At 46.7% G+C, this 14,333-nt stretch overlaps 1 protein-coding gene across 2 annotated transcripts in view; it reads left to right on the forward strand.

Annotated features, from left to right (window-relative positions):
• CCAR1 (cell division cycle and apoptosis regulator 1) overlaps positions 1–14,333 on the forward strand; it is an 80,086-nt gene that overhangs the window by 11,724 nt on the left and 54,029 nt on the right. For both annotated transcript variants that reach the window (XM_038743532.1, XM_038743533.1), the window contains exon 2: positions 1,937–2,056. In XM_038743532.1, coding sequence (XP_038599460.1) covers positions 1,984–2,056 — 73 coding nt within the window. In that variant the 5' untranslated portion in view covers positions 1,937–1,983. The remainder of the gene's footprint in view (positions 1–1,936; positions 2,057–14,333) is intronic.

Here is a 14,333-nt window from a genome sequence, read left to right on the forward strand (position 1 = left end):
TGAGCACTTACTGTGTGCAAATTCATTCAGTCATTCAGTCGTATTTATTGAGCGCTTACTGTGTGCAGAGCCCTTGGGAAGTCCAAGTCGGCAACATCTAGAGACGGTCCTTACCCAACAACGGGCTCACAGTCTAGAAGGGGGAGACACACAACACAACGCAACGTGTGGACAGGTGTCAAGTCATCACTGTCTTAAGCGCTTGGGAGAGTCCACTACAGCATCAGACGCACAAATAGCTCACAGACCAGCTTTGAAATCCACATCTACACAGTCGGTTTTGCCATCACCTTGGCTGACACGGGGCAGTGCCCCTCGCTCCAACTTTCATTCATTCAGTCGTATTTATTGAGCGCTTACAGTGTGCAGAGCACTGTACGAAACGGCCTTGATGGTTCTCGTGGGAAGAAACGTCTCCTACATAGGAGAGCTGGGCTCGATTATAACCGGTGGGCTCCGGAGGTTAGGGTCGAGCGTTGTGAACGTTGGTAGAAGAGCGTGCGTCTTTTTGAATTGTAGATTAGGAAAATAAGAAGAGAAACCAGAGGAAGAAATGCCTTCTACGCGGGAGAGATGGCTCGATTATAACTGGAGGCTCTGGAAGTTAGGGTTGAGTGTTGTGAATATTGGTATTAAGAGTGTGCATCTTTTTCATTTGTAGATTAGGAAAATAAGGAAAGAAACCAGAGGAAGAAATGCCTCCTACGCGGGAGAGATGGCTTGACTATAACTGGAGGCTCTGGAAGTTAGGGTTGAGCGTTGTGAATATTGGTATTAAGAGTGTGCATCTTTTTCCATTGTAGATTAGGAAAATAAGGAGAGAAACCAGAGGAAGAAATGCCTCCTATGTGGGAGAGATGGCTTGACTATAACTGGAGGCTCTGGAAGTTAGGGTTGAGCGTTGTGAATATTGGTATTAAGAGTGTGCATCTTTTTCCATTGTAGATTAGGAAAATAAGGAGAGAAACCAGAGGAAGAAATGCCTCCTATGTGGGAGAGATGGCTTGACTATAACTGGAGGCTCTGGAAGTTAGGGTTGAGCGTTGTGAATATTGGAATAAGAGCGTGCATCTTTTTCAGTTGTAGATTAGGAAAAGAAGAAGAGAAACCAGAGGAAGAAATGCCTCCTACGTGGGAGAGATGGCTTGACTAACTGGAGGCTCTGGAAGTTAGGGTTGAGCATTGTGAATATTGGTATTAAGAGCGTGCATCTTTTTCCATTGTAGATTAGGAAAATAAGAAGAGAAACCAGAGGAAGAAATGCCTCCTACGCAGGAGAGGTGGCTCGATTGTAACTGGAGGCTCTGGAAGTTAGGGTTGAGCATTATGAATGTTGGTATTAAGAGCGTGCATCTTTTTCCATTGTAGATTAGGAAAATAAGAAGAGAAACCAGAGGAAGAAATGCCTCCTATGCAGAAGAGATGGCTCGATTATAACTGGTGGCTCTGGAAGTTAGGGTTGAGCGTTGTGAATATTGGTATTAAGAGCGTGCATCTTTTTCCATTGTAGATTAGGAAAATAAGAAGAGAAACCAGAGGAAGAAATGCCTCCTACGCAGGAGAGGTGGCTCGATTGTAACTGGAGGCTCTGGAAGTTAGGGTTGAGCATTATGAATATTGGTATTAAGAGCGTGCATCTTTTTCCATTGTAGATTAGGAAAATAAGAAGAGAAACCAGAGGAAGAAATGCCTCCTATGCAGAAGAGATGGCTCGATTATAACTGGTGGCTCTGGAAGTTAGGGTTGAGTGCTGTGAATATTGGTATTAAGAGCGTGCATCTTTTTCAGTTGTAGATTAGGAAAATAAGAAGAGAAACCAGAGGAAGAAATGCCTCCTACACAGGACAGGTGGCTCGATTATAACTGGAGGCTCTGGAAGTTAGGGTTGAGGTTTGTGAATATTGGTATTAAGAGCTTGCATCTTTTTCCATTGTAGATTAGGAAAAGAAGAAGATAAACCAGCCAAGACATTTTCCCTCCATCATGGCTCAGTTTGGAGGGCAGAAGAATCCACCGTGGGCTACGCAATTCACCGCCACTGCAGTATCGCAGCCAGGTAGGTTTATGAAATGACAACTTCAGTCCATCTTTCGAGTTTGCTCAGTTGAGAGAGCCTATATTTACATTTGTTGGGAAGTATCAGATGTAACCTCCCACTAAATTTAGTCTGCGTTGGGGGGGAGGGGAGCAGCAGAGTGATATTTTTTCGTGAATAGCAGGACTGTCTTGGCCTCTTGGTGGGAGAGAAAAGCCCGCAGTTATTCATTTTCCTTGGAAAAGGGAGCAGCTTTTGAATTGCCTGTAACTAATGAGCAACCAACTTGTGTTTTTCTACAAGCGTTTTGTGGGTAGTACCTATTTAATTTTCACTCGGTTAGGGTAGTCTAAAGATGTCTGTATTCAGTTTGACCTGGTGTTTACATTTTCTTTACTAAAATGGAATTTAGCTTTAAGTATCAAACTACGAAGGAGAAACAACGGCCCTGATAATGTCCATAATGAGAGAATGAGATGAAATCAGCTAAATGAAATCAAATTGGGTAGATTGTAGTTGTTTAAAGCTGACCCAAATTGAATAATTCCTTAATCTAGCATGGCCTTGCTTGAAATCCGCGACGGCAAGGTATGTACACCTTGCTCTTCTTGGAAAATGAATCGCACTGAGGTGTGAGATGAAATGATGAAGTCCGTAGGAATTGCAAGCAAGGTGTGGCTTTTTATTTAAGAAATGCAAAAGGAGCATAAGTGCTTGTATGTATTTGCAGCTATTTATTGACTTTCAGACTCTTTAACTGCAGATTGGTTTAAAAGCAAGTCTTACGGTGAATTAAAACTTGTACCTTAGGAAGAATTTGTCAGATAATGAGCTCACCTTCCAGTACTTTTATTACCTTGACACACAAAAATGGACTATTTGTAGGGCTATACTTTTTCGCTTAAAATAGGACTGAGTTTTAGGTCATTGCAGAGGAGATGGGACATAATCTGATGTCTCTAGACTCAGCAAGATTCTTGGCAGAAAAGGGCTTTGTTAAATTTAGAATGAGATGATAATTTATATGGAGGGCTTTTTTTTTTTCAGTAAAATTAAAACTTCTATTCTGGAAGAATGGACTGCTTTCAAGTGTTCCAGCTCTTTTATTACTTGTGGTTTTGGGTGGAAATGAAAAGCAAACAATCCTCTGGTCATTTTAGAATATTTTTTGTAGCAATCAAAATCTTCTTAAGAATACGAATTTGAAGCGCTCATTGTTCTTAAAAGTCCCTTCTGATGACTTGAGTTAAAAATACACTTCCCTGAGGATAGTGAAAAACGCACCGCCCCGTTTTAAAGATGGAGAAAGAAGGCAAGGGGATTTTCGGCCTCAACTTTTGGCAAGCCATCTTTAAAATGTAGCTCTTTCTGGCCTTTGGGTGATGGAGAGCCCAAATTTTAACTTGAATTAATACCGCGCAGTTCATGTGTACCGTACAGTGTGTGATGTATTAGTCCTTCGGTGATTTATGAGCTTTCTTTTGCTGCCTTAACTGACCATCTTTTGGAACATGTGTGGAATAGGCCTTCTTTGATTAAGCCCTTTCTTCCCTCTGTCCCTCTCCCTCCTCTGTCTGTACCCTTTGAGCTTTTGGTATTCATCCCACCCTCATCCCCACAGCACTTATGTAGTACCTGTAAATTACATTAATGCCTGTCTCCCCCTCTAGACTCTAAGCTCATTGTGGTCAGTCAATCGTTTTTGAGTGCTTACTGTATGCAGAACACTACTAAGCGCTTGGGAAAGTACAGTAGAACAGATACGTTCCCTGCCCACAGCGAGCTTACAGTCTAGAAGGCAGGGAACGTGTCTACCAACTCTTCTGTATTGTACTCTCCCGAGCACTTAGGACAGGGCTCCTTGCACACAGTAAGCACTCAGTAAATACCATTTATTGACTATGAGAAAAAAAGCCGTCCAATTTTGCACATCTGATATTGATATATATGTTATGTATATATGTGTGTACATATTTATTACTCTATTTTACTTGTACATATCTATTCTATTTATTTTATTTTGTTAGTATGTTTGGTTTTGTTCTCTGTCTCCCCCTTTTAGACTGTGAGCCCGCTGTTGGCTAGAGACTGTCTCTATATCTTGCCATATTGTACTTCCCAAGCACTTAGTACAGTGCTCTGCACACAGTAAGCGCTCAATAAATACGATTGATGATATATCTACCTCAGAATAGTGGTCTCAAAGGAAATTGACACAAATACTTACTGACTTTTCTTTAACTTCGCGTGGTACGGCTTGAGTACCTTTTTTAATGTGTATTTTGGAAGGCCTACACAGAGCGAACCCAATTTTTAACTTCAGATACTGATGAAATGGGCCATCCTCTCCATTATTAGTACAGCACATTTGACTCTCCAACCAGGGCAGACCCGAACAACAAAGAAACACCGAGGCTGTACCTCGGGTGGCAAAGTTTGCGAGGGCAGTAGGCCTGAGCTGAGAGTTGTCCAGCTTTCAGGGTTAATAATAATCATCATTGTGCTCTTGAAGTGCTCACTAGGTTCCAGGCGCCGTATTAAGCGCTGGAGTGGATCCGTGGTAATCGGGTTTGACATAGGGCTCCTAGTCTTAATCCCCATTTTCCAGATGAGGTAGCTGAGGACCAGTGAAGTGACTTGCCCAAGGTCACACAGCAGACAGATTAGCATCCAGGTCTTCCTGACTCCCAGGACCTGTGCTCCGGAGGCATTTCGGCCCGAGCACCCCGTTCTAATAATAATAATAATAATGATGGCATTTATTAAGCACTTACTATGTGCAAGGTGATCAGGTTGTCCCACGGGGGGGCTCCCCATTTTTCAGATGAGGGAACTGAGGCCCAGAGAAGTGAAGTGACTTGCCCAAAGTCACACAGCAGACAAATTAGCATCCAGGTCTTCCTGACTCCCAGGACCTGTGCTCCGGAGGCATTTCGGCCCGAGCACCCCGTTCTAATAATAAAAATAATAATGATGGCATTTATTAAGCACTTACCATGTGCAAGGTGATCAGGTTGTCCCACGGGGGGCTCCCCATTTTTCAGATGAGGGAACTGAGGCCCAGAGAAGTGAAGTGACTTGCCCAAAGTCACACAGCAGACAAATTAGCATCCAGGTCTTCCTGACTCCCAGGACCTGTGCTCCGGAGGCATTTCAGCCCGAGCACCCCGTTCTAATAATAAAAATAATAATGATGGCATTTATTAAGCACTTACCATGTGCAAGGTGATCAGGTTGTCCCACGGGGGGCTCCCCATTTTTCAGATGAGGGAACTGAGGCCCAGAGAAGTGAAGTGACTTGCCCAAAGTCACACAGCAGACAAATTAGCATCCAGCTCTTCCTGACTCCCAGGACCTGTGCTCCGGAGGCATTTCGGCCCGAGCACCCCGTTCTAATAATAAAAATAATAATGATGGCATTTATTAAGCACTTACTATGTGCAAGGTGATCAGGTTGTCCCACAGGGGGCTCCCCATTTTTCAGATGAGGGAACTGAGGCCCAGAGAAGTGAAGTGACTTGCCCAAAGTCACACAGCAGACAAATTAGCATCCAGGTCTTCCTGACTCCCAGGACCTGTGCTCCGGAGGCATTTCGGCCCGAGCACCCCGTTCTAATAATAATAATAATAATGATGGCGTTTATTAAGCACTTACCATGTGCAAGGTGATCAGGTTGTCCCACGGGGGGCTCCCCATTTTTCAGATGAGGGAACTGAGGCCCAGAGAAGTGAAGTGACTTGCCCAAAGTCACACAGCAGACAAATTAGCATCCAGGTCTTCCTGACTCCCAGGACCTGTGCTCCGGAGGCATTTCGGCCCGAGCACCCCGTTCTAATAATAATGATAATAATGATGGCATTTATTAAACACTTACTATGTGCAAGGTGATCAGGTTGTCCCACGGGGGGCTCCCCATTTTTCAGATGAGGGAACTGAGGCCCAGAGAAGTGAAGTGACTTGCCCAAAGTCACACAGCAGACAAATTAGCATCCAGGTCTTCCTGACTCCCAGGACCTGTGCTCTGGAGGCATTTCGGCCCGAGCACCCCGTTCTAATAATAATAATAATAATAATAATGATGGCATTTATTAAGCACTTACTATGTGCAAGGTGATCAGGTTGTCCCACGGGGGGGCTTCCCATTTTTCAGATGAGGGAACTGAGGCCCAGAGAAGTGAAGTGACTTGCCCAAAGTCACACAGCAGACAAATTAGCATCCAGGTCTTCCTGACTCCCAGGACCTGTGCTCCGGAGGCATTTCGGCCCGAGCACCCCGTTCTAATAATAATGATAATAATGATGGCATTTATTAAGCACTTACTATGTGCAAGGTGATCAGGTTGTCCCACAGGGGGGCTCCCCATTTTTCAGATGAGGGAACTGAGGCCCAGAGAAGTGAAGTGACTTGCCCAAAGTCACACAGCAGACAAATTAGCATCCAGGTCTTCCTGACTCCCAGGACCTGTGCTCCGGAGGCATTTCGGCCCGAGCACCCTGTTCTAATAATAATAATAATAATGGCATTTATTAAGCACTTACTATGTGCAAGGTGATCAGGTTGTCCCACGGGGGGGGCTCCCCATTTTTCAGATGAGGGAACTGAGGCCCAGAGAAGTGAAGTGACTTGCCCAAAGTCACACAGCAGACAAATTAGCATCCAGGTCTTCCTGACTCCCAGGACCTGTGCTCCGGAGGCATTTCGGCCCGAGCACCCTGTTCTAATAATAAAAATAATAATGATGGCATTTATTAAGCACTTACTATGTGCAAGGTGATCAGGTTGTCCCACAGGGGGCTCCCCATTTTTCAGATGAGGGAACTGAGGCCCAGAGAAGTGAAGTGACTTGCCCAAAGTCACACAGCAGACAAATTAGCATCCAGCTCTTCCTGACTCCCAGGACCTGTGCTCCGGAGGCATTTCGGCCCGAGCACCCCGTTCTAATAATAATAATAATAATGATGGCGTTTATTAAGCACTTACTATGTGCAAGGTGATCAGGTTGTCCCACGGGGGGCTCCCCATTTTTCAGATGAGGGAACTGAGGCCCAGAGAAGTGAAGTGACTTGCCCAAAGTCACACAGCTGACAAATTAGCATCCAGGTCTTCCTGACTCCCAGGACCTGTGCTCCGGAGGCATTTCGGCCCGAGCACCCCGTTCTAATAATAATGATAATAATGATGGCATTTGTTAAGCACTTACTATGTGCAAGGTGATCAGGTTGTCCCACGGGGGTCTCCCCATTTTTCAGATGAGGGAACTGAGGCCCAGAGAAGTGAAGTGACTTGGCCAGAGTCACACAGCTGACAAGTGGCGGAGCCGGGATTTGAACCCATGACCCCCGACTCCAAAGCCCGGGCTCTTTCCGCTGAGCCACTCTGCTTCTAGTGGTGGATGCAGCGGTCCACCCAAGCCAAAAAGCGTCTAACCTTTGCCACAAGCATTCCAGAATTGAGCCGAGCTACTGGTCCCCCGGGCTGTGTAGTTGGGCCGGGTCGCTCTTCTCCCCTCGTGATAACCTCTTCCCCCTCTCCCCTTTTCTCCAGCTTAAAGTCAAAGCCGGGTAAAATAACTTACTGCATCTTGAAAAGCTTTCACTCATCAAGATTTCCCATGCAGTCAAGTTTGTGGCACTAAACGAGATGTTTAAATTCCCTATGACTTCTCCCTCCTCCCCATCCCTGCTTTCCTCTCCCACCAAGCTTCCCTTCGGATCACCTGGCTTGTCCTTCCTAAGCGCTTAGTACAGCGCTCTGCTCAGCGGGGCTCAGTGGAAAGAGCCTGGGGCTTTGGAGTCGGAGGTCATGGGTTCAAATCCCGGCTCCGCCACTTGTCAGCTGGGTGACTTTGGGCGAGTCACTTCACTTCTCTGGGCCTCGGTTCCCTCAGCTGGAAAATGGGGATTAAGTCTGTGACTCCCACGTGGGACAACTTGATTACCTTGTCTCTGCCCCAGCGCTTAGAACAGTGCTTTGCACATAGTAAGCGCTTAATAAATGCCATTAAAAAAATAAATAAATACGATTGATTGAATGAATGAGTGAATGTCATCGCTGTGGAGACTCATCTCCTCCGTCACGCTCTCTCTCTCTCTCTCCCAGGAGTGTTTCATCTTTCACTCTTTTCCGCCCCCCTAAAAGCCTGGCCTAGGGGAAGGAGCACCGGCTTGGGGGTCAGAAGGTCATGGGTTCTAATCCCAGCCCCTCCTCTTGTCTGCTGCGTGACCTTGGGCAGGTCACTTCGCGTCTCTGGGCCTCAGTCACCTCACCTGTGAAATGGGATTTGAGACTGTGAGTCCCACGTGGGACAGGGACTGTCCAACTCGATTTGCTCGTATCTACCCCAGCGCTCAGTACGGCGCCTGGCACGTGATAAGCGCTTAACAAGTACTATTATAATTATTAATATCGGCGCTTAGAAGAGTGCCAGCGCTTAGAACAGTGCTTTGCACATAGTAAGCGCTTAATAAATGCCATTATGATTATTATCAATAATAATAATAATAATAATAATAAAATCAGGTGGAAAAGGGGAGGAGTTGGCCCACCCCCAGGGGCATCTATCACACCCCTGCCTTCTGGTTCTTTGAGTGTAAGATTATCAGTCTCTACGGGGGTGTCTAGCTCCAAGCAGCTGTCACAGCTGTCATCTACTGCCTGCCCTCTGAGCCCTCTGCATTTCTTGCTGATTACGATGCCCTTTCTACACAGAGAAGCAGCGTGGCTCAGTGGAAAGAGCCCGGGCTTTGGAGTCAGAGGTCATGGGTTCAAATCCCGACTCCGCCAGTCGTCAGCTGTGTGACTTTGGGCAAGTCACTTCACTTCTCTGGGCCTCAGTTCCCTCATCTGGAAAATGGGGGTGAAGACTGTGAGCCCCACGGGGGACAACCCGAGCACCTTGTAACCCCCCAGTGCTTAGAACAGTGCTTTGCACATAGTAAGCGCTTAACAAATATTATTATTATTATTATTATTACACTCCTCCCTACCTTCTAACTGTCCCTCCTTTCTCATATTCGGATCCTTCACTTATTTAACTTCCGTACTGATTCATTCACTCAGTCGTATTTATTGAGCGCTTACTGCGTGCGGAGCACTGTACTAAGCGCTTGGGAAGCACAAGTCGGCAACATATAGGGATGGTCCCTCCCCAACAACGGCATCACAGTCTAGAAGGGGGAGACGGACAACAAAACAAAGCGTGTAGACAGGTGTCAAAATGGTCACAAATCGTTACAGAAGCAGCGTGGCTCAGAGGAAAGAACCCGGGCTCTGCAGTCAGAGGTCATGGGTTCAAATCCTGACTCCGCCAGTCGTCAGCTGTGTGACTTTGGGCAACTCACTTCACTTCTCTGGGCCTCAGTTCCCTCATCTGGAAAATGGGGATGAAGACTGTGAGCCCTCCGTGGGACAACCTGAGCACCTTGTAACCCCCCCGTGCTTAGAACAGTGCTTTGCACAAAGTAAGCGCTTAACAAATACCATTATTATCATTATTACACTCCTCCCTACCTTCTGTCACTCCTTTCTCATACTCTGATCCTTCACTTATTTAACTTCCATACTGATTCATTCATTCAGTCGTATTTCCACCTTCCACTGAGCCACGCTGCAGAGGTGCCCACCCGCCTCCGGCTCTTCCAAACCCCCCAAAGCACCCAATCCCCCACTTCTCTAACTCCTCGGTGACCTCACCAACCATTTTGTTGGTAAAATCGAAACCACCAGGCGTGAAATCCCCATCGGCCCTTCACCACTCAGTTGCCACCGCCTCGTCTTCCTCCTGCTTTCCAGTTGTTTCTCAAGAGGAGCTCCCCCCGCACCTGCTCTCCCAACCCACCCCCGCTAGCCGTACCCCCAACCGTTTTCCCTCCTCATCGATGGTATTTGAGGGCTTACTCTGTACTGAGTGCTTCACTAAGTGCTCATCACCTGAAATCCCTCACCTCACTGTTATCGGCACCCTCCGTCTCCAAACGTGCATGTCTTCCACCCTCCCCCCCTTACTTAAAAAGCACTCTCAATTCCACCCACGCCCTTCTTCAGCTGTTACTCCATCCCCTGATTTCTCTCCAAACTCCTGAAATAGTTTTTATCATCAATCGTATTTATTGAGCGCTTACTATGTGCAGAGCACTGTACTAAGCGCTTGGGATGTACAAATTGGCAACACATAGAGACAGTCCCTACCCAACAGTGGGCTCACAGTCTAAAAGAATAATAATAACGGCATTTATTAGGCACCTGCCGCTCTCATTTCCTGTCCACCAGCTGTCTTCTTGACCCACTGCAGTCAGTAATAATAATAATAATAATAACAATGGCATTTATTAAGCGCTTAGTATGTGCAAAGCACTGTTCTAAGCGCTGGGGAGGTTACAGGGTGATCAGGCTGTCCCACGGGGGGCTCACAGTCTTCATCCCCATTTTACAGAGGAGGGAACTGAGGCCCAGAGAAGTGAAGTGACTTGCCCAAAGTCACACAGCTGACAATTGGATTGGAACCCGTGACCTCTGACTCCAAAGCCCGAGCTCTTTCCACTGAGCCGCGCTGCTTCTCTAGTTATCAATCGGTCGTATTCGTTGAGCGCTTGCTAGACTGTCCTAGACTCTAGAATTCATTCATTCATTCAATCCTATTTATTGAGGGCTTACTGTGTGCAGAGCACTGTACTAAGCGCTTGGGAAGTACAAGTTGGCAACAGAGAGAGATGGTCCCTACCCAACAGTGGGCTCACAATCTAGAAGGGGGAGACAGAGAACAAAACAAAATAAATGCCAGCTCACTGTCGGTAGAGAGTGTGTCTACCAACGCTGTTACTCTCCCAACCGCTTAGTACAGTGCTCCGACTAAGCCCTCTTTTCGTTTTCTTCAGCTCCCTTTGTTCATTCATTCAATCGTATTTATTGAGCGCTTACTGTGTGCAGAGCACTGTATTAAGCGCTTGGGAAGTACAAGTCGGCAACATCTAGAGACGGTCCCCACCCAATGACGGGCTCACGGTCTAGAAGGGGGAGACAGAAAACAAAACAAAACATGTGGACAGGTGTTAAAATCGTCAAAAAAAAAAAATTAAAGCTATATGCACATCATTAACAGAATAAATAGAATAGTAAATATGTACAAGTGAAATAGAGTAATAAGTGCTTTGTTCACTCCCTTTTCCAGCCCTATAGCACTTAGGCACATTCCTGTCATTTAGTAAAGGACTCTGTACACAAGTGCTCTATAAATGTGATTGATTGATTACTCCGCACACAGTGTACAGTCAATACATTCATTCATTCATTCAACCGTATTTATTGAGCGCTTACTGTGTGCAGAGCACTGTACTAAGCGCTTGGGAAGTCCAAGTCGGCAACATACAGAGACGGTCCCTACCCAACAGCGGGCTCACAGTCTAGAAGGGGGAGACACACAACAAAACAAAACACGTAGACAGGTGTCACATGGGGCAGTGATGTGACCTAGGGGGAAGAGCATGAGGGGCAAAGAGTCAGGACCCGAGTTCTAATCCCAGCACTGACACTCGCCTGTTGTCTGACCTCGGGCGTGTCACTTAATGTCCCTGTGCCTCAGTATCATCATCTGTCAAATGGGGATTCAATACCCGGTCTCTCTCCTATTCAGACCACGAGCCCCTTGTGGGGTGGAGTCTCTGTCTGATCAGATTACATTTTATCCATCCTTCCACCCGCTATAATAATAATGATGGCATTTGTTAAGCGCTTACTATGTGCCAAGCACTGTTCGAAGCGCTGCGGGGGATGCAAGGTGATCAGGTTGTCCCATGTGGGGCTCACAATCTTAGTCCCCATTTTACAGATGAGGGAACTGAAGGCCCAGAGAAGTGAAGTGACTTGCCCAGAGTCACACAGCTAACAAATGGCAGAGCCGGGATTTGAACCCATGACTTCTGACTCCCAAGCCCGGGCTCTTTCCACTGAGCCATGCTGCTTCTCCATAGCGTCTGGCGTATAGAAAGTACTTAACAAATACCATTATTATTTTCTCCACCTGCCTCCAATCAATCAATCATATTTATTGAGCGCTTACTGTGTGCAGAGCACTGTACTAAGCGCTTGGGAAGTACAAGTTGGCAACATATAGAGACAGTCCCTACCCAACAGGGGGCTCACAGTCTAAAAGGGGGAGACAGAGGACAAAACCAAACATACTAACAAAATAAAATAAATAGAATAGATATGTACAAGTAAAATAAATAAATAAATAGAGTAATATTTATTACTCCAGGGCACCTCCACTTGGATATCCTGCCAATTCCTCAAACTCAGTGTCTAAAACAGCACAGCTCGTCTTCTACCCTAAAGCTACTCCTCCCAACCTCCCCAGCAGCGTGGCTCAGTGGAAAGAGCCCGGGCTTTGGAGTCAGAGGTCACGGGTTCAAATCGCGGCTCCGCCAATTGTCAGCTGTGTGACTCCGGGCAAGTCACTTCTCTTCTCTGGGCCTCAGTTCCCCCATCTGTAAAATAGGGATGAAGACTGAGCCCTCCGTGCGACAACCTGATCACCTTGTAACCTCCCCAGCGCTTAGAACAGTGCTTTGCACATAGTAAGCACTTAGTAAATGCCATCATTATCAGCGCTTAGAACAGTACTTTGCACATAGTAAGCGCTTAATAAATGCCATCATCATCATCTCTAAAATCAATCAGTGGTATTGAAGCAGTGGTATTGAATCGGTGGTAGAGAAGCAGTGTAGCTTAGTGGAAAGAGCCCGGGCTCTGGAGTCAGAGGTCACGGGTTCAAATCGCGGCTCCGCCAATTGTCAGCTGTGTGACTCCGGGCAAGTCACTTCTCTTCTCTGGGCCTCAGTTCCCCCATCTGTAAAATAGGGATGAAGACTGAGCCCCCCGTGGGACGACCTGATCACCTTGTAACCTCCCCAGCGCTTAGAACAGTGCTTTGCACATAGTAAGCACTTAATAAATGCCATCATTATCAGCCCTTAGAACAGTACTTTGCACACAGTAAACGCTTAATAAATGCCATCATCATCATCTCTAAAATCAGTCAATCAGTGGTATTGAAGCAGTGGTATGGAATCAGTGGTAGAGAAGCAGCGTGGCTCAGTGGAAAGTGCCTGGGCTTTCGAGTCAGAGGTCATGGGTTCGAATCCCGGCTCCTCCAATTGTCAGCTGTGCGACTCTGGGCAAGTCACTTCACTTCTCTGGGCCTCAGTTCCCTCATCTTTAAAATGGGGATGAAGACTATGAGCCGCCCTCCCCCCCCCCCCCCCCCCACCCCCGTGGGACAACCTGATCACCTTGTAACATCCCCAGTGCTTAGAACAGTGCTTTGCACATAGTAAGCGCTTAATAAATGCCATCATTATCAGCGCTTAGAACAGTACTTTGCACATAGTAAGCGCTTAAAAAATGCCATCATCATCTTCATCTCTAAAGTCAGTCAATCAGTGGTATTGAAGCAGTGGTATTGAATCAGTGGTAGAGAAGCAGTGTGGTGGCTTAGTGGAAAGAGCACGGGCTTTGGAGTCAGAGGTCATGGGTTCGAATTCTGGCTCCGCCAATTGTCAGCTGTGTGACTCTGGGCAAGTCACTTCACTTCTCTGGGCCTCAGTTCCCCCATCCGTAAAATGGGGATGAAGACTGTGAGCCCCCCGTGCGACAACCTGATCGCCTTGTAACCTCCCCAGCGCTTAGAACAGTGCTTTGCACATAGTAAGCGCTTAATAAATCAGTCAATCGTATTGAGCGCTTACTGTGTGCAGAGCACTGTACTAAGTGCTTGGGAAGTCCAAGTTGGCAACATATAGAGATGGTCCCTACCCAACAGTGGGCTCACAGTCTAGAAGAAGAATAATAAATGCCATTATTATTATTTCCCAAGCAACTTAGTACGTGCAGAGCACTGTCCCCCAGGCTGTGTAGTTGGGCCGGGTCGCTCTTCTCCCCTCGTGGTAACCTCTTCCCCCTCTCCCCTTTCTCCGGCACAAAGTCAAAGCTGGGTAAAATAACTTACTGCATCTTGAAAAGCTTTCAGTCTGGTGCCAATTTGTACTTTCCAAGGCGCTTAGTACAGTGCTCTGCACGTGGTAAGTGTTCAATAAATACAATTGGATGGATGAATGAATGTCCCCCCCCCCACCACTTCTAGCCCGTTGTTGGGTCGGGACCGGCTCCGTCTGGTGCCAATTTGTACTTTCCAAGGCGCTTAGTACAGTGCTCTGCACGTGGTAAGTGTTCAATAAATACGATTGAATGGATGAATGAATGTCCCCCCCCCTTCTAGCCCGTGAGCCTGTTGTTGGGTCAGG

The sequence above is a fragment of the Tachyglossus aculeatus genome, chromosome 3 (assembly GCF_015852505.1).
Source record: "Tachyglossus aculeatus isolate mTacAcu1 chromosome 3, mTacAcu1.pri, whole genome shotgun sequence".
Classification (NCBI taxonomy): domain Eukaryota; kingdom Metazoa; phylum Chordata; class Mammalia; order Monotremata; family Tachyglossidae; genus Tachyglossus; species Tachyglossus aculeatus.